The following is a 26321-nucleotide window of genomic DNA, read 5'->3' on the forward strand; positions in this document are numbered from 1 at the left end:
GCATTTGGTTCTCTCCACTAGTCAGAGGGCCACGTGCTTTGCTGGTTTCGAAATTCCTATTGGATGCCGCGCTCGAAAAAACAATACTTGTGTTCTATTTTAACATCTTTCCCTCTCACTTGTGTTCCAGCTATCAAAATCCGTTTAACATTGATGTTACTAAGACACTGATGTTGTCTTAACTTTTCAGAAAAGACCCGCCCCGGCCCCTGCCTCCCAAGCATACTCCAGAGAAAACGTCGGGAAGAGCCTCGCTCCAGGGTGCCTGGTGCAGCAGGAGGAAAGCTGGGAATTCGCACACCTCTAGCTCAGGTTTGGCCAACTAGAAGATCCTGAGGAAGTACGGCCCCTCTGGGTTGTTTTCTCATCCCTAAAATATCTCTTGGAGCCCCACCATCCACGGCATCCCGTTGTAAGGGACTCAGCCCTCAGTTTATATTCTGGAAAAGAGAGCTGTCATCTGGTATGGTTACTGAGATTTAAAAAAAAACAAAAAACAAAAACACAGTGTAACGATCGAAAGCACTGGTAGTGTCACTACCTGGTTTTTAATTATTGCTCTCCTACATAACTTCTTTCGGGGGAGGCTCGGTAGGGAAGTCTGAATCATTACACACTTTTTTCATTCGTTTTAAAATTCATATTCAGAACAGGTTTTAGAACTCCAGGATGCGACGTGTTAAGGAACCGCGGATTCTGAGGTAGAAATTGGGACTAGGTGCTCCTTTCGCAATCCTCCTATGGGGCCTGGCTCCCTGGTTCCCTAACCGCCACCCGCGGCCCCGGGGAGGAAGCTTCCCCGCTTCGAACTTCCCAGAGCCTGCGCGGTGGGGAGAGGCCTCAGGCCCCGCCTCCGTGCATCACGTGTCTTTGCGCAGAGGCGTTTACCGGGGCGTGCCGCGGTTGCTAGGCGACCACACTGCGCTCCAGCCCGCCCCTGCCTCTTCTCCACTCCTTCCGCGTCCCGGCTAGTCGCGAGCGAAGGCACGCGGTGCTGCAGTGTCTGCAGGAGAGTCCCCGGGGAAGCGTCGTGGTCCGGGAGGCAGCCACCCCATCGCGAGTGGACGCTGCTCACCAGACCCTCCAACCGCCGCCCCTCCCCCCGGGGGTCCCGAGCTAGGTGATGGGAGGCACGGCTCGTGGGCCGGGGCGGAAGGATGCGGGGCCGCCGGGAGCCGGACTGCCACCCCAGCAGCGGAGGTAACGGCGCCGCTGGGTAACGGGCTAGGGGTTACCAACAGAGCGGCTAGCGCTGGCAGGCGAGGTCAGGGGGCAAAGAAAGTCTGGACCCCAGCAGGAGGGACGAAGGAAGGGGTCTGATCTCCCGCCCCCCCCCCCCCCCCCGGGAGCCGGCCCATTCTCTCCCTCCTCATCAGTTCCCCTCCCCCCGAGAGTCCGGGAGGGAGCTGGGTGGATTTAGGGAAAGAGGAGTTACCACCCTCGCGATTATCCCTGAAGGACCTAGATCAAGGGGTGTATGGTAAGGAACAATGAGGAACTGGGACTTTTTAGCACACTGGGGGAGACCAGGAGCAATTGATTTCAGAGAAGCCTTGTTGCTCAGAGCCGATAACCAAGGGCTGAACTCTTGGGGCTCTGCGTGAGGGGTGCGGTTTGACTTCGGATATGCAGGTAAAGGACTCCGCTGATAAGGTTTTGGGTGGGTCCAAGTTTTGAGAGATTCTGCGCCTTGCATAGGGACCCCTCCTCGCTTCATGTGCATGGATGGAGTCTTCCTTTGGGTCATTTCCAATGGCGATTGAAAAATATCTATAGATCTCCAATATATTTTTTTCTTTAAGTGTGGATGTCTGTCCCGTTTTGTTTTTTATTTCTACTGTTGGCAAAGAGTCCATCCAGCATTTTTGATTCATGTCAGTGAAGCAGTTTTCGTTAAAGATATAAATGGTCCTGTCAGAATGTGAGCATGTTTTGAAAAGAACATTTCAAAAATATTTATAGTGTTTTTTTTCTGTTCGTATTCCTATAGCACATCAATTAAGAAAACTCGAACTAATTTTACAAAACAGTTTTTAAAGGCAACCGAAATATTCCAGCATATTTTAAAAGATTTTAAAAAAATCTTTCCTTGTAACCCGATTATCATCATTGTATATCTTGTAAAAATGAAATAATGAAATGCTGGTGTGTGTAGCTGGGAAATCCACATTCCTGGGGGTAGATGAAATACATTGTTCAGGGCCATCTTGTGGATTAAATAAATCATCTTTTGTGTTTCCTTACCGTGGTGGAGACTCAGTGTTAAAGAAGAAAGAAATGTTCCATCCTTCATCGTTTAACATTTAGCTTCCACCATCCACCAGAAAATGGAGTGGATAAAAAGAAGTGAAATTTAGAACATTTTGAAATTTAGAGGATCCCTTAATATTTACTGTAGTTTTCACTGTATTTTTCTACAAGTTATGTGGATGTTAAGTAGGTAAGTAAATTGAAGAAGAAGGCGACAACGAGAGTCCTAAGAAGGCCTTTTATTTCTTGCCTGTAGGAGCCAGAGTGTTGACTGGAATTATTCTTCCCGTTATAGCATGTGGAAAACAGGCTCAGGAGGAATGTAGTGCAGCCAGTGTTGGAGCTGAGATTAGAATCCAAGTCTGGAAAATACAGTTACTTCTGTCTGCCCCCGCCCCCTCACCCGCCAGCCCCCCCCCCCCCCATGTTATGGTTAGTTTTTAAGATTCAGATCCAAACTAGCCTTCATTTTCAATTAGTTAAGTGAGATCCTTTTGATAGCCCTTCTTTTTAACAACATCCAGTAAGACTTATTTTAACTGTTTCAAAATACAGACTTAGAAATGCTATACTTTCTTGTCAAAAAAGGAAAGAAAATTTGGGTTTCCTTTTTTCCTCTGCCCAACACCCTGGTTGTTTGTATTCAGTGCCAAGATGCAGTGTAGACATTTATTTGTATTCATTAGTCTTTGTAGCAGATATGAAGCAGTTAAGACACAGGATGATGCTTTGGAAATAGAAATTTATGTACTTCAATTACTAACAGATTTTATCTGTAATCCTTTCAACTAGATTGGGGGATGGTGTCTATGATACCTTCATGATGATAGATGAAACCAAATGCCCACCCTGTTCAAATGTTCTCTGCAATCCTTCTGAACCACCTCTGCCTAGAAGACTAAATGTAAGTAAATGAAACAATTCTTTATGCTGCAATTGTCTTGGAAAGGAGGAAGTGCTCTTTAATGCCCAAGGTACGGTTGCATCTCACTGGCAACCCAGACTCTTTGTTTGCTTTTGATTTTCTCTTGACTTTGGATTAAGAACTTCTGTGGTCTGAGTTGAGGTTTTCAGACATTTGTATTTGGAGACCAACTCTTTGAACCACTAGGATAAATGCAAGGCATTAGGAAAAAAATAATATGCTACTTTTATGTAGGTAATGCTTATTTTGATATAGGATGATGTATATAGTGTATTCAAACACTCCCTTTAACAAAAACAAGGAATAGAGAATGTCCCTGAATTCATACATCTATAGGATTTCCTCTACAATATAGAAATGTAATTTCAGCTTATCATATGCTAAAGAGAACCATTTTTTAGTTTTAATTTTTCCTTTTAAAATTTACTTTTAATTATAGTTGACATATTAGGTTCAGGTATAAAACGTAGTGATTCCATGTTTACATACCTTATCAAGTGGTCAAAGTGTAAGTCTGGTACCCGCCTGGCCCCATACGTAGTTATTATAATGTTACTGACTGTGTTCTCTATGCCGTACTTTGCATCCTGTGATTTATTTTATAACTGAAAGTTTGTGCTTCTTGATTTCCTTCCCCTTTCTACTTCTCTGGCAACCATCAGTTTGAAAACACCCATTTAGTAGATCATACATAAAACGTAATAGTACAGTTAGTTTTTTGAGGCATTTAGTCATTTTGGAGACTACAGAAATTTAGCTTTGGATACTGCTTTACTTAAGGTAATAAAAAATTAATTTATATTCCCTCAGCGTAGCAAGGAGAGCAGGGTTTGGACAAGCTCCATGATAGGAGACACTATCCTGTGACTTCAAAATTTGCTGCATCTAGTGAACAAATTGAATAATTGAATAGGCTAATTTCAATCTTTTCCCTTTATGTTTCTGTGTTGAAGACCTAAAGTTGTTCCTATATGAAAAAAAAAATTACTTGTGCATTTCATAGCTCTTCCCAACTTTTTGTCATCTTTTGCTAATCAACCTTTTACTACTTTCGAGGCTAATACAGTTACAAAGTAAGGGCTAAATATATTTGGAAGGCTAGTCACCCTATTTTTAGTCTTCTCTCTGGAGTGAAGTGAGGTTTCTTTCCACTCTCTGTTAGTTTATTTCTTTAATTTGTAAAAACCTCTGAGGACTCCAGAACCACACGTTCCTTGGGTTGACCTTTAGATTTCTTGGTTACTTGTTGCCAATTAGCATCCCTTTATAGGAGGCTGGTGCATTAACATGTGACTTAAAGTTCATTTTAACTTGGCTAATGCTAATCACCTTCCAGTAGGTCAGTTAAATTATGTGTTTTGGGATGAGAATAATTTCTTACTGCATGGTATTCAGAGTAACAGTTTTGGGGAAACACAAGATTTTAGATTGTAACTCAATGGTGTCTTTGCAGACTTTGCTGAAAAATGCTTTTTGACCTCTTGGTTACACTTATATATAGTACATAATGCCAAGAATCCATCTCGATACCTTGTTACTATTTTCACAGAGGCTTTTAACATCATTGTTAATCTAAGATGCTCACATTGTAAACTACAGATCATCTGCTTGTAGGCTTTTATTGGGTTAGGTTTTGGGTTGCAGAGATTTTGGGTCAAGAACTAGGAGAGGATGGTGTTTTATATCTGGATGAGAAGGATTTCTTCTTCTGAATTTCTTAAGATCTTTAAGACTTGATTAACACAGTAGAAGAGTCTATTTAAAATGTTAAGAGACATTCACGTTAACAGTGTATATGAAGCATTCTTAAATAAAACGTGATTAATCTGGTGTTGTGTATCTCTCTCTATAAAATTACATAGTTGAAATATGTGGGGTACTTGATCAGTACGTTGCTCGGTGGTTGTGATTATAAGCCCAGACTAGAGATATATGGTGTTTTAAAACTATTATACTCTTAACATGTGTGAATATTGTAGATTCTCCTGGAACAATGGGAAGAAGGTTTTATTTATAGAACAGCAGGCTTGATACATAATTGATTCAGGCTCGTGTTTGAGTTATTTACAGGAAAGGAGAAAATGCTGAGGAGAGAACCCCTCCCTGTGTGGAAAAATTCCTTCCTGGAATTTTTCAGATTCACTGGCGACTGGAGCCTTGACAATCCGTAGTGAACTACACCTGCAGCGTCCTGTCCTGTCCTGGGGGCTGCAGTTCAAGAGAGGCACAGAGTGAAGTGTGCACTGAGAACATGGATAGGATGGTCAGGGAACCCGGCACAAGCCAAGGGAGGCAGAGAATGTAATGGGGGTGATGAACCTGGAAAAAACTGATGGGGGCAGGACAGCTCCTTTCAGCATCTGAGGGCTTTTACATGAAATCTGGATACTTCCAGGTGGGTCCAGAAGGCAAAATAACACTTAGTGTTCAGGGAGAGAGATTTAGTCTTGCTTTGAAGAAAAACCACAAGTCAGGAAACAAAATGACGTTTTTAATCTTACTGTAGTAGTTCTATGGAAATTAAATCTCTGCTGCCTCTCTGTTCTTATTAATGTTCTGTCCCTGAGACCCTCTCTTTATCACAAACAGAAGTGAAGACCTCCAGAGCCAATGCAGCCTTACATGTAGACAGAGCAGGCGAAATACCCAGGGGTGGACCCTGGACCACAGATACCTTTCCTGCCAGCTGTCATGGATGGCTGCAGTTCCTAGAGAGTCAGTCCTTTGAGTAAAGGCATTGATCTTCCCTTAGAGTTCAGATGTGTCTGGAGACATAACACTATATCGTACAGCAAGTTGAAAGCAAGTGGGGGAGATAGGGGGTAAGGTGCTCCTGTGCATCCTGCGGGAAGGCCTGTCGTGGAGACCGTGATGGAGCAGAAGGCGTATATAGTGCCGGAGGTCTAGTGTCGGGAGACTGGAAGTATGGAAGAAGCACCACGGAGAGAGGAGAAACTGAAATGGGAAAGGGAGGATGTATAGGAGCTTAAACCTTAATATACTGAGAATTATTGTTACCAGTGTTTTTAAAATGTTTTACAGCTTGTGAGGGGCTTTCACATATATTATTAGTATTGTTTGACTCACACAGCATCCTAAGGTACTGTTGCCCACATTCTACAGATGAACTGGGCTAAAGGTTAAGCAACCTGCCCAGGGACTTAGGGCTTTTAAGCAGTATAGTTATGACCCCAGCCCAGGCCTTCTGGCTTCACATTGCTTCAGAATGTGTCCCCAAGACCTGCAGTAAATACTCAGATGCATTTAAATTAGGGAGTAAAAATTTTTTTTAACTTTTGAAAAAGATTTTATGTATTTATTTTTAGAGAGGGAAGGGAGGGAGATAGACAGAGAGAGAAACATCAATATGCGGTTGCTGGGGGTCATGGCCTGCAACCCAGGCATGTGCCCTGACTGGGAATCAAACCTGCGACATTTTGGTTCGAAGCCCGTGCTCAATCCACTGAGCTACGCCATCCAGGGCTGAGAGTAAAATTTTAAAGAAAACTGGCTGAGGTGCATGCAGATGTTCATTTTGTTATTTAAATCTACCTAAAACCAAATAATTATAATTCCCTAGTTCAGCCAAAGTATCTCCTAATAGACTGTTCCTTGAAAACACCTGTTTGTTTGTTTGTTTGATAGTGAACAATAAATGTTCATGTGAATATTGGTTGGATGGGTAGGACCCTCTTCTTTTTTTCATTCTTAAAAACGAGCATAGCTATAGTTATTTGACTTCTTACTAATTACTGCTGAGAAAAACCTTGTATTATATTTACATTTTAGCAAGGTATTTAGGTTTTGTCTGCAGAGTTTTTGTTTTTTGACCAGTGATACTTACCTATTTTTGTATCAGATTTTTCCTGGTCTATATCTCGCCTCCTTACTTTAATGCCAAAGTGTAGCTATAGTTGTAAGTAACCTGTAAATGTTTAAATTGATTAAATGACCTAAAAGGAGGAGGCAAGAACTAATGTTTTGCTTTTATAACTTAGATTAGGAGCTGTCTTGAAGAATGTCAGCACTTAAACATTTTCATCCTTTTTTTGTTTATTTTTATCTTTTATATGATTATTTATTTAAGGTAATAGGCCAGATGTTGTTTATTTGGGTTATATTAAAATTCTGTTTTTGAAAGGTTTGGTCATTTTAGACCATTAGTTTTAAATTTTTATCATTTTATTAGAGATTATAATTGTAGTGCAGAGCTGCCCTGGAACTCTCTACCCCTGATCACAGAGGCTGTCAGCGGTCATCAGACACATCTTGCGTGCGGTTCGTTGGGGTTTATTAAGGAAAACATGTTGTTTGAGGTGTCCCAGGATTTGCTTTTAGCAACAGATTTAACATTTTTCTCTTGATTTCTTCTAGCACCTTCTTACATTTTTCTTAGTTTTTGTTTATTTGTTTTTGGTTTTCCTTCATCTAATTTCAAAGAATCTTGTTTCATTTCAGAGGAATTAGTAGAGCTGCCTTTTGTGGGTTACTGTGTTTTGCAGGCAAAGGTTAAGCAAAATCCAATGAAAAGAGTAGCAGGGTGTCTGTAACACCGCGGCTCCCGCTGGAGACCCGTCTGTGCCCGATTGAGGGAGAGATGCTTTATCTCTTCAGGAGAGGTTTATAAGAAGCCCCAGGGCCTTGGATTGGCATTCTATTCAGATGCATCAAGAATTGGCCTAGGTGATCCCAAGAGTTCTCTGACTTAGAACTTTTGTGATTCAATGAACTGAGCTCTATGGCTGCGATGACTTAGGACTTGAGAGAGATGATGAGGACTCGATTGGTTCTAGGCCACAGTCAACATTCAGCCCCACTGGAGAGCAGTAGTACAGGCAGTAGGAGAACCCGGTGCCAAAGTTATGTTAATGGAAGGGCCCTGGACTGACAGTCAGAAGTCCTGGGTTCAGATCCTGTTTCTGTTCTTTACTAATACTTTGCTACTTACGGCGGGTGTGGTGGCCTCTGCCCATCAGGTGTCCACACTCAGTTCTGCATCAGTATAGTGACCTCTTGGGAGTGGGGCCACCAGGTTGCATAAGGAGGGGTGAACCGGCCCAAGTTGGAAGGAGACCGGGTCAAAACTCCTGTGCTGATCAGTAATACTTTGTTATTTACAGAACACTTGAATACACATTGTGTTGATCCTGCTTATATGCCTGTAAGATGTGGAAAGGTAGTTAAAAGCATTAGGAAAAAATACAAACCAGTGTATATGTATATAGTCAAGTACCAGCTTTCGATGTAAGGTTAACCAGATGGAGGAGTTCTAAGTGGAAGAGAGAGGACTTGAATTGGGCCTTGAAAGAGTGTAGGGTTTGAGTGATTGGGGCAAAAAGATTCTCAGTAGAAAGATGTACCCTATTAGAAGGAACCCAGAATGATTAGGGTGTGGTGAGAAAACCATCCCCTAACAGGGATAAAGGGTGGCTAGAGTACTCTGAGGATTAATACAACATTTCTAGAGACTTCTGCTTATCCCACTTTTGGGTCATGTCAACTTAAACGACTGGATGTACTTTGTTGTTGTGTCAGGGGAGGAGTCTTTCATCCTTCTGCTTTGTTTTTCATGACTTTAGCATTATATTCATTTTTCTTTTCCATAGATCACCACTGAGCAGTTAACGAGAGACCATACTCAGCGCTTTCTGAATGGGGGTGAGATGAAGGTAGAACAGCTGTTTCAAGAATTTGGCAACAGAAGAGCTGATACTTTTCAGTCTGATGGCATCAGTGACTCTGAAAAATGCTCTCCCACTGTTTCTCAGGGTAAGAGTTCAGAGAGCTTGAGTACGGGAAAATCCAACAGTTCACCCAAAGCATCCAAAGCGGTGCCTCTGACTCCAGAGCAAGCACTGAAGCAATACAAACACCACCTCACTGCTTATGAGAAACTGGAAATCGTCAATTATCCAGAAATTTACTTTGTGGGTCCAAATGCCAAAAAAAGACATGGAGTTCTCGGTGGTCCCAATAATGGGGGATATGATGATGCCGAAGGGGCCTATATTCACGTACCTCGAGACCATCTAGCTTATCGATATGAGGTGCTGAAAATTATTGGCAAGGGGAGTTTTGGGCAGGTGGCCCGGGTCTACGATCACAAACTTCGACAGTACGTGGCCCTAAAGATAGTGCGCAATGAAAAGCGTTTTCATCGTCAAGCAGCCGAGGAGATCAGGATTTTGGAGCACCTTAGGAAGCAAGATAAAACTGGTAGCATGAACGTCATCCACATGCTGGAAAGTTTCACGTTCCGGAACCATGTCTGCATGGCCTTTGAACTGCTGAGCATAGACCTTTATGAGCTAATTAAAAAAAACAAGTTTCAGGGTTTCAGCATCCAGTTAGTACGAAAGTTTGCTCAATCCATTTTGCAATCCTTGGACGCCCTTCACAAAAATAAGATCATTCACTGTGACCTGAAGCCAGAAAACATTCTCCTGAAACACCATGGGCGCAGTGCGACCAAGGTCATTGACTTCGGGTCCAGCTGCTTCGAGTACCAGAAGCTTTACACATACATCCAGTCTCGGTTCTACCGAGCTCCAGAGATCATCTTAGGAGGCCGCTACAGCACGCCGATCGACATATGGAGTTTTGGCTGCATCCTTGCGGAACTTTTCACCGGGCAGCCTCTCTTCCCTGGGGAGGATGAAGGGGATCAGCTGGCCTGTATGATGGAGCTTCTAGGGATGCCACCGGCCAAACTTCTGGAGCAGTCCAAACGTGCCAAGTACTTCATTAACTCCAAGGGCCTACCTCGCTACTGTTCGGTGACTACTCAGGCAGATGGGAGGGTTGTGCTTGTGGGGGGTCGCTCACGTAGGGGGAAGAAGCGGGGCCCCCCAGGCAGCAAAGACTGGGTGACAGCGCTAAAAGGGTGTGATGACTACTTGTTTATAGAGTTTTTGAAAAGGTGTCTTCACTGGGACCCCTCTGCCCGCCTGACCCCAGCTCAAGCATTAAGACACCCTTGGATTAGCAAGTCTGCACCCAGACCTCTCACCGTTGAGAAGGTGTCAGGCAAACGGGTGGTAAAACCTGCAAATGCTTTCCATGGACTGGGTTCCAAGCTGCCTCCGGTTGTTGGCATAGCCAATAAGCTGAAAGCTAACTTAATGTCAGAAACCAGTGGTGGCATACCTCTGTGCAGTGTGTTGCCCAAACTGATTAGCTAATGGACGGTGATATGCTCAAGATGCACATGGATGTATTTTTAATTATCCTGCAAACCGGGAAATGGAGAAAATACAAGCCTTTGGTAAATGTTTTTGTTAGACTAGATTTCTTTTTTTTTTTAACAAGGCAAAACATTTTTATATAACTGTAAAAAAGGTCTCTCCAAGGGCTAATTACCTGTCCAGCTTGTATTGGCCATCCTGGAATAATGCATTAAATGGCTTTTTATAGGTCAGCGCATTTTGTTGTTATTGTCAGTTGTACTTCCACTTACGTGTTTCTACTATGTTGGTTCACATCCCCTTTTCACAAGACAGAAGGCATAACAGAAGTCTGTTCTGACCGTCCTTCCCCTCTACCCTCCCTCAGCATGTGTTCCAGAGGGGCACTTGGGGCTGTGGCCACAGCTATGGGCGAGAGCTGCAGCTGGAGCTGGGTCTGGGTCTGGGTCTGGGTCTCCCGGCCCAGCAGGCCCTTCTGTGAGCTCATTCTCCGGGAAAGGGCTCAGGCAGCTGTGAGCCATCTGGGGAGCTGGGCTTCCTGCTTCTCAATGACTCATTTCTCTTCCCTTCGAGTCTGTGAGGTGCAGTGTTTTTATTTTATGTTATTTTTAAAATTATTTTGCCCCTGATTTGTTCTCTGGGCACTCAGAGCATTTTATAGACATCTTACCACTTCACCAAGTACTGGTATTGCAGCTGAGCCAGATGCTGCCCCCTCCCTGGTCTCGCAGGAAGAGAAAGCAGCTGCTCTGCCCCCAAGTGACCCCGACAGTAAAGGCAGAGTCAGCACATACAGCTGCAGTCCCCTCATTTCTCAGGACCGTGGGAGCCAGCCCACTGGCTGCATTTTCATGGACTCGCTTCCTTATACAAAAGTGATCACTTGCAGGTAAACCTAACTGTGGTTTCATTGCTTTCCCTCCTTTTCCCAGCTATCTGCCACCTTAGGGTGCCACAGTTTTCCCACTTTCAACTGAAACCGAAGACTAGGCCCTAGATTCTGAATGAACTTCAGTTACAAGAAGAAACTCCAGAAACTAGTAGTAATAACCCCTTTCATTTCTCTTCATTTCAACGTCTTTTTTCTCTGCTAAGATTTAAGCACTGAGGACTAATAATAGACTGATTGCTGATGAAATGTCTTACTGAGAAGGGTGGAGAAGAGTCAGTAACCAAGGAACTCCCTGCCGCTGGTCCTTCTCCTCCCTGCCCTTCCCCGCTTCCAGCCTCCGAAACTAGTGTGTGCACCGCTCTGTGCTCAAAGCTGCGCCTCACAGGGACCGTTGCTTCCTACAACTTCATTCTCAGGATGAGCCACTTCCTTTTTCTCTCTAGAGTTTTGTCTCTGCAAACTCTGTAAGGGCAGGGGGCTTTTCTTGTTGGGCACCACAGTGACAAAAAGGAGAGAGTAACAAAAAAACATCATGTGCATGTTGTTTAAGGAACTTTTGCCTTATTCAAAAAGTATTCCTGATTGCCACAACACAGGCTGTGAAAAATGAGAATGAGCAAATGAGCAGAATGGGGCCTTGGCCTCCAAAGCAGGGGTGTCCTGGTGTTTTTGATAACTAAGCAACTGGACTGTTAAAACTTTCACAATTTCCTTCACTCCTGATTTACAGAAGGCAGTGGAACATGCACACACTTCAGGTCCTCTTACTCCTGAATTCTCTGACTTAAGGAGAAGTTGGGTAAAATCTTCTGTGTCATCTGGGCAGAGCATATGTCAGGGTGGTTTAGCCGGTTGCTGTCGGTCCAGAAGACTTGCTCTCCTGGGAAAACTGTTGAAGGAGATCTACCCCAAGCAACTGACGTGCACTCGGGCTGGATGTTTGTGTGTTCAGTGAGAGGTCTGTCCCGTCGGCCAGCACCTGTGGGCCTGGGGGCAGAAGCGAGCCTGTGGCTGAGGCTGGCATGTGGTTTGTTTCTGTGTGTTGGATGGACTGTGAGGTTATTGAAACGGGTTGAGTGACAGGATATAGACAACCCGTGGCAGCAGACACATTCTAGAAAGCTCTGAGAAGGTGAATGGATGCGTGCCTGCCTAGGTTTGGCAAGCCAGAGAGTGACGCAGAGCAGAGTCATTCAAGTTGGCGCGTCTCTTCTGCAGGCTGATTCAAGCTGGGGAGAGTGGGCCGCTTTGAAGCGTGGTGGCGGTGGTAGTGGTGCCAGATGAACGGGGGGAAGTTCTCTTCTGAGTGGGTTTCAAGTTTAGAGGCTGTCATTCTGTGCCCCCCTTTTGTGGCCACTGAAGTTTTTGCTTGGATCTCTTCCCAGCCACAGCGGTGAGTGACTGGACTGGACCACAGTTACACGGAGGTTCAGGCTGCGTCTTACAGTTTCCGGGTTCTTGAGCCGCTTGTGTTCTTCGGGCCATTTCAATAAACAGGTCAAGTTAGTTGACTTCTTTTACTGACTTGAGAATTGACAAAATCAGCGGAGTTTCCAAATTCTTACTGACACAGTGAAAAGAATTGGATAGGAAATTTTGTTTTATTTCATTCCTAAAATCATTTTTGTCTTTTAGTGTGGGGAATTGGTTACTCTTGCTAATACCCGCTCATCTTGCTGGGCCTTACCTTCTGCCCTCCCAGTGAGTGATCTGTTCATTTGTCATGTGCTGTCACGATTTCTCCACACATCCGACTAGGTGTGCGGTGCAGAGGGGCAGGGCCGTGACTTCGTGATGCTCTGAGTCAGCGGTTTCAGCTGGCCTGCCGCAGAGTTTCTAAAACATACAGTACCTTAGGGGCATTGACCTCTTTTCCCTTAGATTGTCAGATTAAAACAGGACAGCCAGCAATAGCCATCTGGTGTGAATGAACCAAAATTATATTTATTTTTTGTCAGATTGGCAAAAAGTACAATTTTTGACGTGCTGTAGAATTTTAGTAATCTGCCACGAGCTGAAGAAGGTCGAACTTGCTGTTCTCGGTTGACTGGGGTGTTGTCTCAGGTGGTAGGGTTCGTCCCCTCCCGCGAGCCAGGGCGTGAGCACCCCACCCTCGTCACGGGGACCCACACAGGCAGTCTCCCGTCTCTCATGGAGAAAGGGTCATTGGCTGAGGGTCGTATGAGGCCATCTCCTTCTGACCCAGTATTTGACACCTTGATAATAATGAAAAGAAAAATACAACCGTAACCTGGTTCCCACACAAAGCCCTGCTTCTGCCCCCAGGGGCTCTGTGAAGAGGAGGGGTCGAGCCAGATCTCCTTTTCCCTGAGTAACTGAGGACTTGATAGGACTATGGTGGCAGCTTTGTTCCTGGTGTTGTAAGGGGCTTTGGGACACACGGGTTGGCTGGCTAATGTCATTATACCCTCCTTTTCGTGAGGTTTTAAAGACTTTATTTATTTTAAGAGAGAGGGGAAAGTGGGGGAGAAAGTGAGAAACATCGATGTGCCAGACAAACATTGATCTGCTGCCTCTTGAATGCACCCCTGTCAGGACCGAAACCCACAACCTGGCATGTGCCCTGCCCTGGAATCGAACCAGCAACGTTTTGCTTTGTGGGACAACGCCCAACCAACTGAGCCACGCCAGTCAGGGCTACTTTCCATGACATTTAATCTGTTAAGAATGGGGCTTATTGTGTGATCAGAAAACAGAAAACAAAAGATTAAATAAAAAGTTTCAACAGTGAAGCAGTTAAGGTCTGGAGCAGCTGGTCGTGTTGAAACATTTCTGTTTTGCTTAATTCCTAACTAGGCATAATTACGTTAAATGCTAAATTTTAGGTAGCAGCTGATAAATGGTTCTCAGCTTTCCTGACTAACAGACTACTCCTACCACTCTTGTGAATCATGGAAAAGTCTCTGTTGTTTATTTTTAATTATTTCTCTGGCATCTGTCATTTGATGTCATCCGCACGGAAGCTGGAGAGGTGACAGTGATTGTTCCAGGCTGCACCTGGATGCCTTTCCTCCTTGGTGAACCAAGGAGAAATGCTAGTCCTCTGAAGCAGGTGGGATTGCCGGAACACGTTTTCCCCATCTGGGGCGGCCAGCCTGCAGAGTGCCAGAACTTACTGTACACAGAGCAGTTGTAGAAACCCATCACATGAACCGACCGCGTGGGGTCTTCAAAATAAGGAGAGAGGCAAGGCCAGGAAGGGGCAAAGCAGGGAAGAGTTGCCCTTGTTGGGGATCCCCCCACCCCATGTCAGATAACATTTTTAATGTCCTTTTTTCGACATGTACCACTTCCATCTTCCACCTATGCTTTGCCAAGCCCAAAATTTTAAAAGACTTTGTTTCCAAACCTGGCTTTCAACTACATTAGGGTCATCCTTTCCAACTGTCTGTTGAATTATGCCTGCTGATTTCAATGGGAAGTTTTAAGAGTCACAGTGAACCCATCCATGTAAGGACTGAAAGCTCTCTGGCCCCTGAATCCATAACCCCTGAGATAAGCCAGAGCTACAAATATACTGTCTAGACTTTGAAGGAGAGGATGTGATTCTTAATATAGCTCACCAACCACTAAGTTGAGCCTGGACTCTCATAATTTTTCTATAACAGGAGAAGCCTGCCTGACTTGACTAGAAAGAGTCTCATCTCTTCGGCCGCCACGCAAATAAACCAAAAAGAAAGGAATGCCCCAAATCAGGCCAGATGGTGACCTGTGGCTGTTTCAGCTCAGGGTGTCAGCCTCTGAAGCATCAGGCTTGACTCATCTTGGTACCTGGGATTCTCCATTGTTTGTTTGAATCTGCTTACATACTTCCTCTGGAAAGCACAGTTAGGCATGGATGAGTCTCTATTTTTAAATTTGGGGATGTTTGTCTTTTAAAAGGTAAGGATGAAATGCTTTGACAAAACATTTTTCAGCATCTCATGGCTGTTTCAGAACCAAAGCTGAGGTCGTCCCAGAGTGCTGTACCCTGAAACGCTCCCAGTGTGGTGGGTGTGCACCCCTCACTATGGCGCGTTTGGGCTTGACCAAGAAAATGCTGGGAAGGGAGGAGTGGGAAGAGACAACTTCACAGAGATTCCGCCTGTCCCATCCTTTTGGCTCCCCAGAGTTTCACTGGGTTCGTAAGCCCCGGCGGCACCGGTGTGAAGAAGGGAGCTGGGAGCATGTGTGTCGTGTAGTGTCATGCTCAGGGTGGACGTCTCCCTGGGAGCCCAACTGGCAGCTCTGTCCTCAGGAGCTCCCATCTCTGCGTTTCCGGGGGCCCCAGCATCGTGCGGGGTGAAGCCTGGCAAAGCAGCTCCCAGGAAGACAGCTCATTTGGGAAGTTGCGCTGTTTTGTCTTTGGCCCGGGCCTTGGTCCGCAGGATAATTTAAAGCCAGAGGGAATTGAGCAAATGCAGGAAAGGGAAATAATGTTCTTAGGGGCCCTTGGACAACTGAGCTCCTGCCTGCTTCTGATCTGGCCCTGAGCCATCGCTGCCCTGGCAACAGGAGCTGAGTGGGCACTGCACTGAAGGACTGCTTTCTGTTTTGAAGAGGCTTCCGGCCTTATGGATGCCTGGCCTGGAGCTAGGGAAGGGCCTTCCCGTGTTCATGAAGCAGCTGTGTGTTAGCGACCAGCTGCTAGAAAAGCTATAGGCTAGGTGGGATTTAAAAGAGCATCAGCCCTCAGCATAGCTGTTTAAACTTCTGCATTATCAAGTACACCCCAAGCCAGGATGCTCCTCTGGCTTTTCCTACATTTAAGGCAAATACCACGGAACTTAGAAAAGGCAGTGAAATGGCAAGGAGAGCCGTAGGTGCATTGCCTGTCACTTTTCAACGTCCAGGAATTTCCGTCCAGAAGCAGCGACCTAAAGTGCCTGCAGCTAGATCTGGTCTCAGGATACCAAGATCTGATACTAAGATCTGATCTCAGCCTTTGTGTAGCAGGGGCCCCGGGCACAATTCGACCGTGCTTTCGGAGGCTGCCCAGCCCTGCCTTTGCACCTGGCTGCTGACCAGTCCCTGAGGAAGGAGCAGGCTCAGGATGCCCAGTCTGAGCCAATGCAGAGAATTCTGTCATTCCTGGGGTGGGGCCCTGGCCCAAGTACACTCACCTCGGCCCTTCTGAAGCATGTCTGTGCATGCTTTCATTGGCCCATTTATCTCCACAGTGACTTGCTGAGCAACTGCTGTGTGGGAGAAAAGCCACTCTGTGGCATTTCTTGGGGATAAGGAGCATCGACAGCATTCAGATCGTATGCTCAGAATTTGATAAAAGGCAGGCAATGGGTTTAGAGAAAACTCCAAGTTATCTACACTCGGTTTGGGGGTTAAAATGTGTATAAGCCTGTGAGTGAATGGGTGGGAAGAGGATATCGTTGACGTTTTGCGTCTCTGAGGCTGGTGTTCTGAGCTGAAGGAGGAGGGTGAGACGGCACAGATGACCGACGAGGGAGACATGCTAGCTACTAGAATACTTAGCTCTCGCTGTCCCCACCCTGACCTTGAAAATGAGATGGGTGTCCCCGGAGGTTTCTCTGACACGATTTCAAGCCAGGGGTTGACTTCCGGGGCTCCCTCCTCACACATCAGTGCTACCCCAGATAAGCCGTCCAGAGCCATGGCAGGCAGGAAGAAGGCAGGCACTGCCTCTGTGCTCTCTCTCCCTCTCTTCCCTCAGCAACAGCTGGCTTGTGTCGCCGTTTTCTCTGGTTGCTAAATCAACACTGTTTATTTCTGTCCTGTTGTCAAACCTGGTCAGCGCCAGAGACTGAGGTGACTGCATGGGATTCAGGAAATTCATCCCTGAGGTCTTTTCCTACAGCTTTTGAGCGGTGGCCCCCTGTTGTCCTGGCTCCAGCTCCCTAAGAGCCCCTTCCCCCAACTTGGAACCCCAAACCACTACCCACTTCACATTCTCCAGAGAGATGTTCAGGCGAAGCTGTGGGGAGGGGGTGGCTGATGGCCACACAGGTGCTTCCCCCAGTCCCGCTGAAAGAACTGGCAGGGTCAAGCGCTTCCGCTCCTGTGGTCGGTCTTCCTGCAGGGACAACTGTTCGCTAACTGCTGTGCCACACACATGGCACTCCTTCCACCCTTTCCAAGCCGATGTGGCCCCAGGCAGCTGCAGTTCAAAGAGCGAGTAATCCCTCAGCTCATTTGTTCCCAGAGGAGAAAGGTGCAGCTTTAGCTGGGGAAACCTGGGCAGGCGGGGCTGGAGGAGGAGGCAGGACTGAGCTGTCTCAGACCACAGGTTCACAGGGTGCAAAACTGCTGAGCCTCCCAGCAGCGTGTCCTGCAGGGGCGCCAGCGGGGTGGCAGGCTCTCTGCCCACCTTCCTCCGCCTGCCTTCTCTTCCTTCTGTCGGTAAACGTGCAGTGTCTGCTCTGCTTCAGGTGCTGCGCCAGGCAATCCAGACATGAATGGGATGCGTCCTTGCTCCAGAATTTAGTGGGCAAAGAACTGAAGTCCAATGGGATGCCCAAGGCGGTAGACAGGGACTACATGTCCTGGGAGTCCGCAACAGCCAAGACACAGGGAGGCGATGGTGGGCAGCCAAGGACGTGGGCGATGGCCGCTCCTGTCCCTCACCAGCCATGACCATTCCCCTCGACCACCAATTGTGTGCAATAGGCTCTTCCCAACGGAAAAAGTGGGAGACTGAGGCCCCAACTAGAGACAACAAGCACCCTTGTGCCTTCATGTAGTATCAGAGCCACGGTTTTGCAGCCAGACTACCCTATGCTGTACCCCCCGCCCACAAAATAAAGTGCCCCATTCAGCACCCCCCACCTGATGCAAGGGGGGAGTTATTTTTACCTACAGGGTTGGAAAAGGGGCAAAGGCTGAGGCTGGGGCAATTCAGTGGCGCCAGTTGAGGCTTAAATACAATGAGAAAGCCCCACCCTGCCAGCTCCCTCTGCCTGCGGAGACCCAGTGGGAAATAAATAGTGCCGTGTGCCCTGCCTGCAGGGCTGGCCCGCATATGTCTGCCTGGACACCAGCCAGTCACATGAGCCCAGGCTGGTTAAAAAGAGCGCTCCCGTAATCTCCCAGCTCAAGTGTCTCATCTGGCTGGAGGAGCTACGTGGGCGAGGTGCCAGTGCTTCTTCGTAGGCCCTGGATGGACAGGGAAGAGTAGTGGGAAGGGGCAGCTCGGGCCAGGGCAGGAGCCGGGCAGTCGGGCTCGGCCCTGGCCCTGGGACAGGGTGACAACTCTGCTGAAGGCAGTGTGGGCAAAGGAGTGGAAGGGAGAAAAGGCTTGGCAAATGTTGTTTTTGCCAAGTCTTTTTTTTTTTAAGATTTTATTTATTTATTTGTAGACAGAGGGGGAGGGAGGAAGAGAAACATTCAATTGACTGCCTCTCAAACACTCCCCAACTGGGGACCAAACCCTCAACCCAGGCGCATGCCCTGACCCAGAATTGAACTGGCGACATTTCACTTTGTGGGTCAAGGCTCAATGAACTGAGCCACACGGGTCAGGGAATGGCCAAGTCTTAATTCCGCCCGAGCTGTTGTTCCAGCACACCCCTGCCCCTGCGTGTGCACACACACACACACACACACACACACCATTGTGTATCTGTCCTTTCCCAGAGCTTTATTCCCCCGCTCCCAGGTCAGAACACCAGCGTCTGTCTCATCTGTCTCCCTCCGCAGTCCACCTGACCCCTCTCCCTCCTTGCGCCCAGCCTAGCCTGTGACTCCGGGCCGTGGCTGCTGCTTCTCTCCTGGCCTCAGTTTCCCCTCAGGAAGCTTGTTCCAGACCTGGCCCTCAGCATCCTCCAGGCAATCTAGGGCAGCAGGCAGAGAGGCTCCTGGGAGGAGAGTTTTTACTCTGGAACTAATCTTCATACCGAAGTTCCAGAACTGGTGCACTGATTTAGCAAGCTGAAGATCTCCTTGTTGGGATCTGAGTTCCCTGAGATGCTGAGGAACTGTGGGCCATGAGGCTCACGCTCACATGCTCCTGGTGAGAAGGTGTTGCATGTATCAGGGCTGGAGGCGTGTGAAGCCGAGAGCGTCTGTTCACTGCAGCAGGTGGCTTGTAGCAGTTCTTAAGATCACGGGGAATCACAAAACTGCTCTCCGCAGAATGACGCGATGCCATGGAATAGGGGTGGGGGAGGCAAGAGAACAGGCGCTGTTGTAGGCCCCAAGAAGCCTGAACTCAAGGCACCTGAACTGGGGAGACAGTTGTGTGTAGGAAGGCAGGGCGCATTCAGCAGCTCTGGAGATTACTGACTAGGTGGTTGATGGTTTAAGGCAGAAATGGGCGCCCCCAGTGAAGACACCCCCGAAATCAAAACATTCCATGTTTGCATACCTAAGGGGTTCAGAAACACACTGAATATATAGGGAGGGAGCAGGATTATTTGAGATTCCAAGAGCTATTGTGGAACTCCAGACTCCATGGACATGACTCTTGAGGCTGACAACAAATGCTCATCTTCTCTGGCTAGAAAACTTAAGAAATCGAGTGGCCCGGGACACATGCAGAGCATCTGAAATGTAGTCCCCAAATGCTGAGCAGGCATCCGAGAGCCCTGACAGGCGCAGAGCTGGACATGGGGGTAAAAAGTTTCCTGTGGATGCTGTGCCTAAACCTCACTCAGAACAGAGTGACTGGGGGGACTCTGAGGAGCAGCCACTGACAAAACGGGGGCAGAGTTACAGGGAACTAGTAAGGGACAGCAAGGTCCGCAGGGACAGCCCACGGGGCGAGGGAAGGGAGTGGTTGCTGCAACCGTACACAGCATGGCTGTGGGCGAGGCTGGAGGGGCGGGCTGCCCCACAGGAGCTGTGGCCTTTGGTGGAGGAAGGCAGGCACTGCCAACCTCCGGCCAGCAGGAGAAACCGAATGGGTAAATGTGCCGCCATCTCCTCCCACCCTCATGCTTCCCAGGGGCCATGCCTAGCCAACAGCCAGAAGTCCAGAGAGCCTGCCTGGTGCAGTCCCAAAAGGCCGACCTCCAGCCTCGCAGGGTGGGGAGCAGACCCGGAGTGGCAGAGTTTGCACAGCACAGTCTCTGGGATCCTAGGCAGGCAATGTTATCAGTATCAATCAACTTTTTTTTTTAAACACAAAACATGCACCATCAGTGTTGTCCACTAAGGATGAAACTTCAGGAATCTGGTCCTTCAGCTGGGGAGACAGGAGCAGGAGCAGTCAGGGAAGCTTTCTTGGAGGCGGTGGGGATGTGAGATGGGGCTCTGAGGAGAGGTGCAAATAGGGCTGGGAGGCTTTCCTTCGCCAGAGCAGAGTGCCCCTTAGCAATGGGACCGGCAGCCAAGGTCATGTTTCAGGTCCATCCCTGAGATTTTGCGCACCAGCCACGGCCGAAAACACCCATCTGACCGTAGCTGTCTGACTCCACATTACTTCTCACCTCACCTGGGAGGGTCCACCTGTCACACTGCCAGTGTCCTCTCTGGAGTTCAGGCTTCTTCGAGCAATTCAAGAAATCGAGTGGACCAGGACACACGCAGAGCATCCGAGAATCCATAAAAATTCACAGGACTTCGTGCTGGATCTGGGCTATCTGAATGATTAATCACGGTCCTTGCTCTCCAGGAGCTCATATTTTACAAAGAACAGACATGTACGAAATTATGAAAACGTGTTGTAGGAGGTGTGCGGGAGGTATGACCAAAGTTCTGGGGCAGCACAGCGGAGAGGGACTAATTCCTGGAGGTGTTAAAAAATAAAGAAGGAAAAGGGCTTCCGGGAGGGAACGTTTGCAGTGCAGGTCCACGCACAAGCAGAATTTGCCAGGCCGAGAAGGGCCTCCTCCTGGAGGAGCACCTGAAACGCGTGGAAACAACCGGAGGTGCACAGGGCGGCGAGCAGTTCCCGGTGGCCAGAGCGCTGCGTGGCAGGAACCTGGTGAGGAAGGTTTGGGCCACTGTAAAGGGCCACTGATGGTCAAGCTAAGGAGTTTGTCCATTGAGCGGAGAAATAAGGAACCAAAAGATGTTTTCATTCAAGGAAGTGATGTGATTTTTCTTTTTGAAGAAAAAGTGTTCCATAATTTTCTGGGAGGAAACACTATTTCTTCAAATGCAAGTAATGGAATCTGAGATTAGGATCTGTTCCTCTGTTCCCATCCCCCTTCCCCCCCACCCCCTGCCAGAAAGAAAAACCTGCCATCTTTCTCCAGAGAACAATTTTTTATTTCCAAACTGTGGCTACTCTGCTACTGTCACAAATAACAAGGTGAAAGAAATGAGTGTGTGCTTCTTCTGGGACCACGTGGACTGAGACCACCCAGGAAGACATTTCCCAATGGGATTTCACCCCATCCCCAGATGTGACAACCCAGAGAATGGGAAGGGACCTTAAGAGAACCAATGGGACTCAGGACCAGCCAATCCTAGAATAAGCAGCCAACCCAGAGCTTCTCGGTCTCCCTGGGGTTCTTTCCAAACTTTGTGGCTATTCCTCCAAATTGTCGCTGAAAAACACCAAAAATAGGCCAACTCTTTTCAATTTAATTAGCCATTCCTCTGAGGACGCCAGATGGAATGAAGCAAAGACAGATGCACTGGGGGCAAGGAGGGGTGGGAGTAGATTCTAAATGGGGTTGTCTCAGGAGCCCAAACTCATCTCCACAAAGGGTCCCCCTCAAAGCACGGAGCTCAAGAGGCAGACGAAGGGGCTCCTGCCATTGGGATCCTAGGCCAAGGCTCAAATGTGCTCTCAGGCACAGACAATGAGGTGCCCAGAAGGATGGAAGCTGGTACCTGGGGCTCCTGGGGCTCCCAGAAGGAGGAACCCCTGCTCCCTCCGCAGGGACTAATGCACAGTCCCCAAGGTGGGGTGCAAGTGGGGAATCTGCCCTCACCTGGCTCCCGTCTCTGGGGCTGTGGGTAGCCAGCAGCCCACACTGACAGCCTTGTGGCACAGCCAAGTGAGTTGCTGGAATCTATTTCTGGAGCTCTGTAAGAGTGGGGGAAACAGCCAGCTGCCTGGGACCACATGATCCCTGCAGTGTCTTCCTTATCTACAATAGCATGACATTTGCTAAGTAAATGCAGGCAAAAGAACCTGGGCAGGGGAGAGCTAAAAATGACCCTTATGGCCTTAGGGGGTCTCTCACCCTTAGTCCAGTACTTTCTCCTCGAGGTGGAAAGACCACCAATGTGGAGCAACTGCCCCCTCTGGTGGTGAATATCGGGATAAAGTTACACGGAGCGGCTTCTTCACCCTCTCTCTACCTTACTCAGTGGCAATTTCTCCCCCAAAGTACCGAATAAAAGATGACTGTGAGTCCAGGCTTCTAGCTTCCTTCTTTTTCTCCTGATTGCAGCTGTGGTGCTTAGCCAGGAGCTTCTTTCAAGTTACGGATTGACATATTACAATGGGAAAATCACTGGACCTATGCCCCGAACAGGAGCTTGGTTGCGGTGAGAACATCGAGTGCGTCACTTCTTCCTTTTGCTCCATGGAGAAAAAAAAAAAAACAAACCTACCTGTGCACATATCTTTACTCAAGCTAGCTGTTCCCATCTCTGCGTCGTGGAGAGCATAGCGGCACTGCCTGCCTCCCAGTGAGTCCGCCGGCTGTCTCAGTGTTGTGGGTGAGCAGTCCGTGACCTGGAACAGGGATTATCTGTGTGACTGGGGAAGTGGGAGGGTGGGGTGCTTCCTGGTCCCAGACCCTGTTAGTCTCATTGCTGGGGGTGTCTTCCCTGTCAGCAGCTGGCATCACTGGCACTCGTGCTTGGACCTGAGGCCTCCCATGTCCCAGCCACTTGCGGCTGCCAGGCTCCTGCCATCAATCAGGAAGGGTAGTCAGTCACCACCTTCCCCGTGCCCAGGTACCTACCGGGGCGGGTCAGAGAGCCCTGGTGACTGTGTAGCTCTGGAGGCAAAGACACAGTCCTAGGCCTATCTTCTTGTTGTTGCCACTAACAGTCTGTTGGATTTACATTCATTTTTAGACACCTTACCAGAAATCCCTTTTGTGTGCACAGTGACTCTGTCAGACCCTGGATGCTACCGGTGGGAAACAAGTCACAAGAACAAACTCTTGTTCTTCCTTAGGGAGACAGTTCTAAATGGCCCTCTTTCTACACGTAAATTAATGGAGACTGACCGATCTCCCTCCCTCCCTCCCTCCCTCCCTTCCTCCCTTCCTTCCTTCCTCCCTTCCCTCCTTCCTTCCTGTTCTTCCTTCCTTTTTTTTTTTTTTTTTTTTTTTTTGGTATTTACAGCATAAAGCTAAAATTAAGTGAGTTATACAAATGGGAAGGGAGTTAAAGGAAACAGATAGTGGGGAGGTGGGATTGGCAGCAATTGGTCACTGACTGAGTATTGGGGATGAGAGACAGCGGGGAGTCAAGGACAACTACCAGCATCAGTCTTTGGCAGCAGATAGCGGTGCCTTCTCTGAGCAGCAGAATGAAGCCGTGTGCAATGAAATCAGTTTCGTAGATGATGAACTTAAGGTGTCTAGGAATACCGAGTAATGGAAGTCCACTATGCATATGGATTCAAGAGAATTATTTGGGCTGGATTTGTAGATTTAGGGGTCATAGGTATAGAATTATCTGGCATATGAAACCTTGGAAGTAGTAGAGAATGATTCAAAAAGATAGTCAAGAAGGGGCCCTAGAAAGCTCTAACATTTTAGGGACAGGCAGAGGAAAAGAGCCAGTGAAGAAAACTGAGAAGCAGACAAGAATGAAGAAGTAGAAGCCAGGGTATGATGTCCCAAGACCAAGGTGGGAAGGAGTTTTGAGGAAAAGGGAAGGTGCAAAGTGTCCAAGCCAGCAGAGAGCTCTAGCTGGGGGCGTGAGCTAGACAGGAAGGAGGTGGAGGAGTGGTGGAGACAAAGCCTGACTTCGGTAGAGTTCAGGAGCGAAGAGCTGGTGAAGACGAGGAGGCGGACAATGCAGTCATATGGCTCCTGCAGCGAGTTAGCTGGGGAGGGAAAAGGAGAACCAGCAGTGTAGGGGGAGGCAGGCCTGAGGGCCAGGGGTACTTAAACATGTTACAGGATCAGGGGGAGGAGTCAGCTGAGGGGAAGTGGGACATGCTGTCAATTACCTACTCAAAAATCACTGGCCTCTTCTTTCCTGGGGTTAGGTTCCTCCCACCCCAGGGGACAAGTGCTGGGAATTCCACTGCCTTTGTCCTGTGATTGGCTTTGGAAGGGCCTAATGACCTGCTTATGGCCAATGAGACGTGAGGGGAAATCTGTTGAGGTTCTTTGGCAAATATGTTTTTTCCTTGATAAGTAAGATAGTCACATGAGAAAATAAGCCCTTAGAATTTCAAAATTTATTTGTATTCCTGATTTTACTCTTGTCTTTTTTTTTCTCTGTCGACCTATGTTGTCTGGGGATGTGAAGCTTAGAGCTGCCAGCCTCCTGCAACAGAGAAGGGAAGAGCTGAGCTGGAGGGTGTGGTCCAGCCTGCCAAGGAGGCAAAGCACGGGGGTGGGAAGACCAGCTCCTTGACTGTACCTGACAACTTCGTTGGGCTGCCAGACAGCCTGAGATCACCTCCCTTCAGTCTTATTGTGAAACCATTAGCTTCTTTATGGTTTAAGTCACTGCTAGTTCCCAGCAGAAGGCAGCCTCACTGATATGGGTGGTTGTCCTACCAAAACAAAGATCAGAGTACCAGCAAGACTTAAAAATGTCGAGGTGACGCATCTTTGACTGGGGCTGCTTTCCTAAAGGAGCAGTCCAGGCCATTGCTCTTCAAAATGATCCCGAGCTGCCAGTTACTTTGTGTTGGGCACTGAAAAGTATGGAAGCCAGACCTCTCTGACCTTCTGAACTCAGGCCAAATCAGCCCATGACTACTTTCAAGCAAGAAACACCAATCAGCCCTGTCTATAGCGTCTCACCGGTACCTCTCCTTATCGATTCATTGGCAGACAGATCTTTCTGTCTTACCCATTGGCCATAGTTTGATTGTAATAGATGGGACCTTGGATGTCATGCTTTCCTCTAGAATTTCGACAGAAGAGCAGTGCTGTCTTGATTGACACATCCAGGGGCTGAGCTGCAATAGCGACTCCCAGAGGCTGGGCCTGAAAGGAAAGGAGAGATGTGCAAAGGAGGCTTTACAGAGAAGCACGCGGAAGACACAGACTTCTCTTCTCAGGGCTGCTGAGGGATGCACAGGAGACTGGGACCAGAGAGCCCGCCTGGAGAAATTAACAGCCTAGGGGAAAGAAAGAAAGTCCTAAAGACAAACTAATAAAAAGCCCACGTGTGACAAGCAGAGTGAAGGATAGACTGGAAACTCTGGGAGTTGAAAGCAAGGAATCTAGTTAGCCAGTTCCTGGAATATTCTAGGTGAGAGAAAACTAGGGCAGGAGCAGGGGAGATGGAAAAGAGGGCAGGATCCAGGAGGCCCTGCTGAGACAGAATCAGCATGGACTGCCAGCCAGTTAGATGTGGGCTGTGAGGAGAGGGAGCAGTGGAGGGACAGATCTCCTGACACAGCAGTGGGAGAGATCCTACAAATTATCTAGCTCACTCTGAAAAGCAAATTGTCTAGCTGTGGAGCCCCTTCTTCAACAAAGCCACACACACGCCTGGGATATTTGGGGTAGAGTGTGTTTTTCTCTGTTCCCTTTCCTGGTTAAGGAGTTGAGCACATACCAGGGTGAACTAAGAGAAGGTAGTCCCTGTGTGAGGATTTGGGGAGGTTCCATGCAGGGTCAGCTTCATGGATTTGTGACTGTAAAGTCACACGGGGACTTGAACTCAGAGGACCCCAATGCTTGGTTTAATGCTCTGCTGTTGCTCTCTTGAAATTCTTGTTAACTTCTGAACAAGGAGCCCTGCATTTTCATTTTGCACTGGGCCCTGCAAATTATGTAGCCAGTCGTGGGTGCAGTGGCTGCTGGGAAGAGAGGCAGAGATGAGTGGCCCAGAACTTCTACAGGCCCTGAAATGCCAAGGCAGGGTCGAAATGAGTATGAATGATAATGCGATAGCAGTAGCAGCCTAGCCTACTCTCAGGGTTGCTGTGAGTATTCAATGAGCAAACATATGTAAAGTGCTTAGAACAGTGTTTGGCACATGGTGATTGCTG

At 47.8% G+C, this 26321-nt stretch overlaps 1 protein-coding gene and 1 long non-coding RNA gene across 2 annotated transcripts; both read left to right on the plus strand.

Annotated features, from left to right (window-relative positions):
• Positions 1-896: 896 nt before the first annotated feature.
• Positions 897-10595, plus strand: DYRK3 (dual specificity tyrosine phosphorylation regulated kinase 3). Its single transcript, XM_028530906.1, has 3 exons — positions 897-1200; positions 3043-3154; positions 8782-10595. The coding sequence occupies exons 1-3, from the start codon at positions 1124-1126 to the stop codon at positions 10354-10356; spliced, it is 1764 nt and encodes a 587-aa protein (XP_028386707.1). The 5' UTR covers positions 897-1123; the 3' UTR covers positions 10357-10595.
• Positions 10596-20769: 10174 nt separating this feature from the next.
• On the plus strand, positions 20770-25806 carry LOC118498152. Its single transcript, XR_004900673.1, has 2 exons — positions 20770-22843; positions 24620-25806. It is a non-coding gene; the product is annotated as an uncharacterized LOC118498152 (long non-coding RNA).
• The last annotated feature ends 515 nt before the right edge of the window (positions 25807-26321 follow it).

The sequence above is a fragment of the Phyllostomus discolor genome, chromosome 14 (assembly GCF_004126475.2).
Source record: "Phyllostomus discolor isolate MPI-MPIP mPhyDis1 chromosome 14, mPhyDis1.pri.v3, whole genome shotgun sequence".
In the NCBI taxonomy this organism is placed as follows: domain Eukaryota; kingdom Metazoa; phylum Chordata; class Mammalia; order Chiroptera; family Phyllostomidae; genus Phyllostomus; species Phyllostomus discolor.

What these genes read in the sequence shown, in the direction of transcription:
- DYRK3 (XM_028530906.1), top strand. Translation starts at nt 1,124, where the DNA reads ATGGGAGGCACGGCTCGTGGGCCGGGGCGGAAGGATGCGGGGCCGCCG. An exon ending in CTGCCACCCCAGCAGCGGAG is followed by an intron (nt 1,201 to 3,042) that starts GTAACGGCGCCG and finishes CCTTTCAACTAG; the next exon opens with ATTGGGGGATGGTGTCTATG. An exon ending in CTCTGCCTAGAAGACTAAAT is followed by an intron (nt 3,155 to 8,781) that starts GTAAGTAAATGA and finishes TCTTTTCCATAG; the next exon opens with ATCACCACTGAGCAGTTAAC.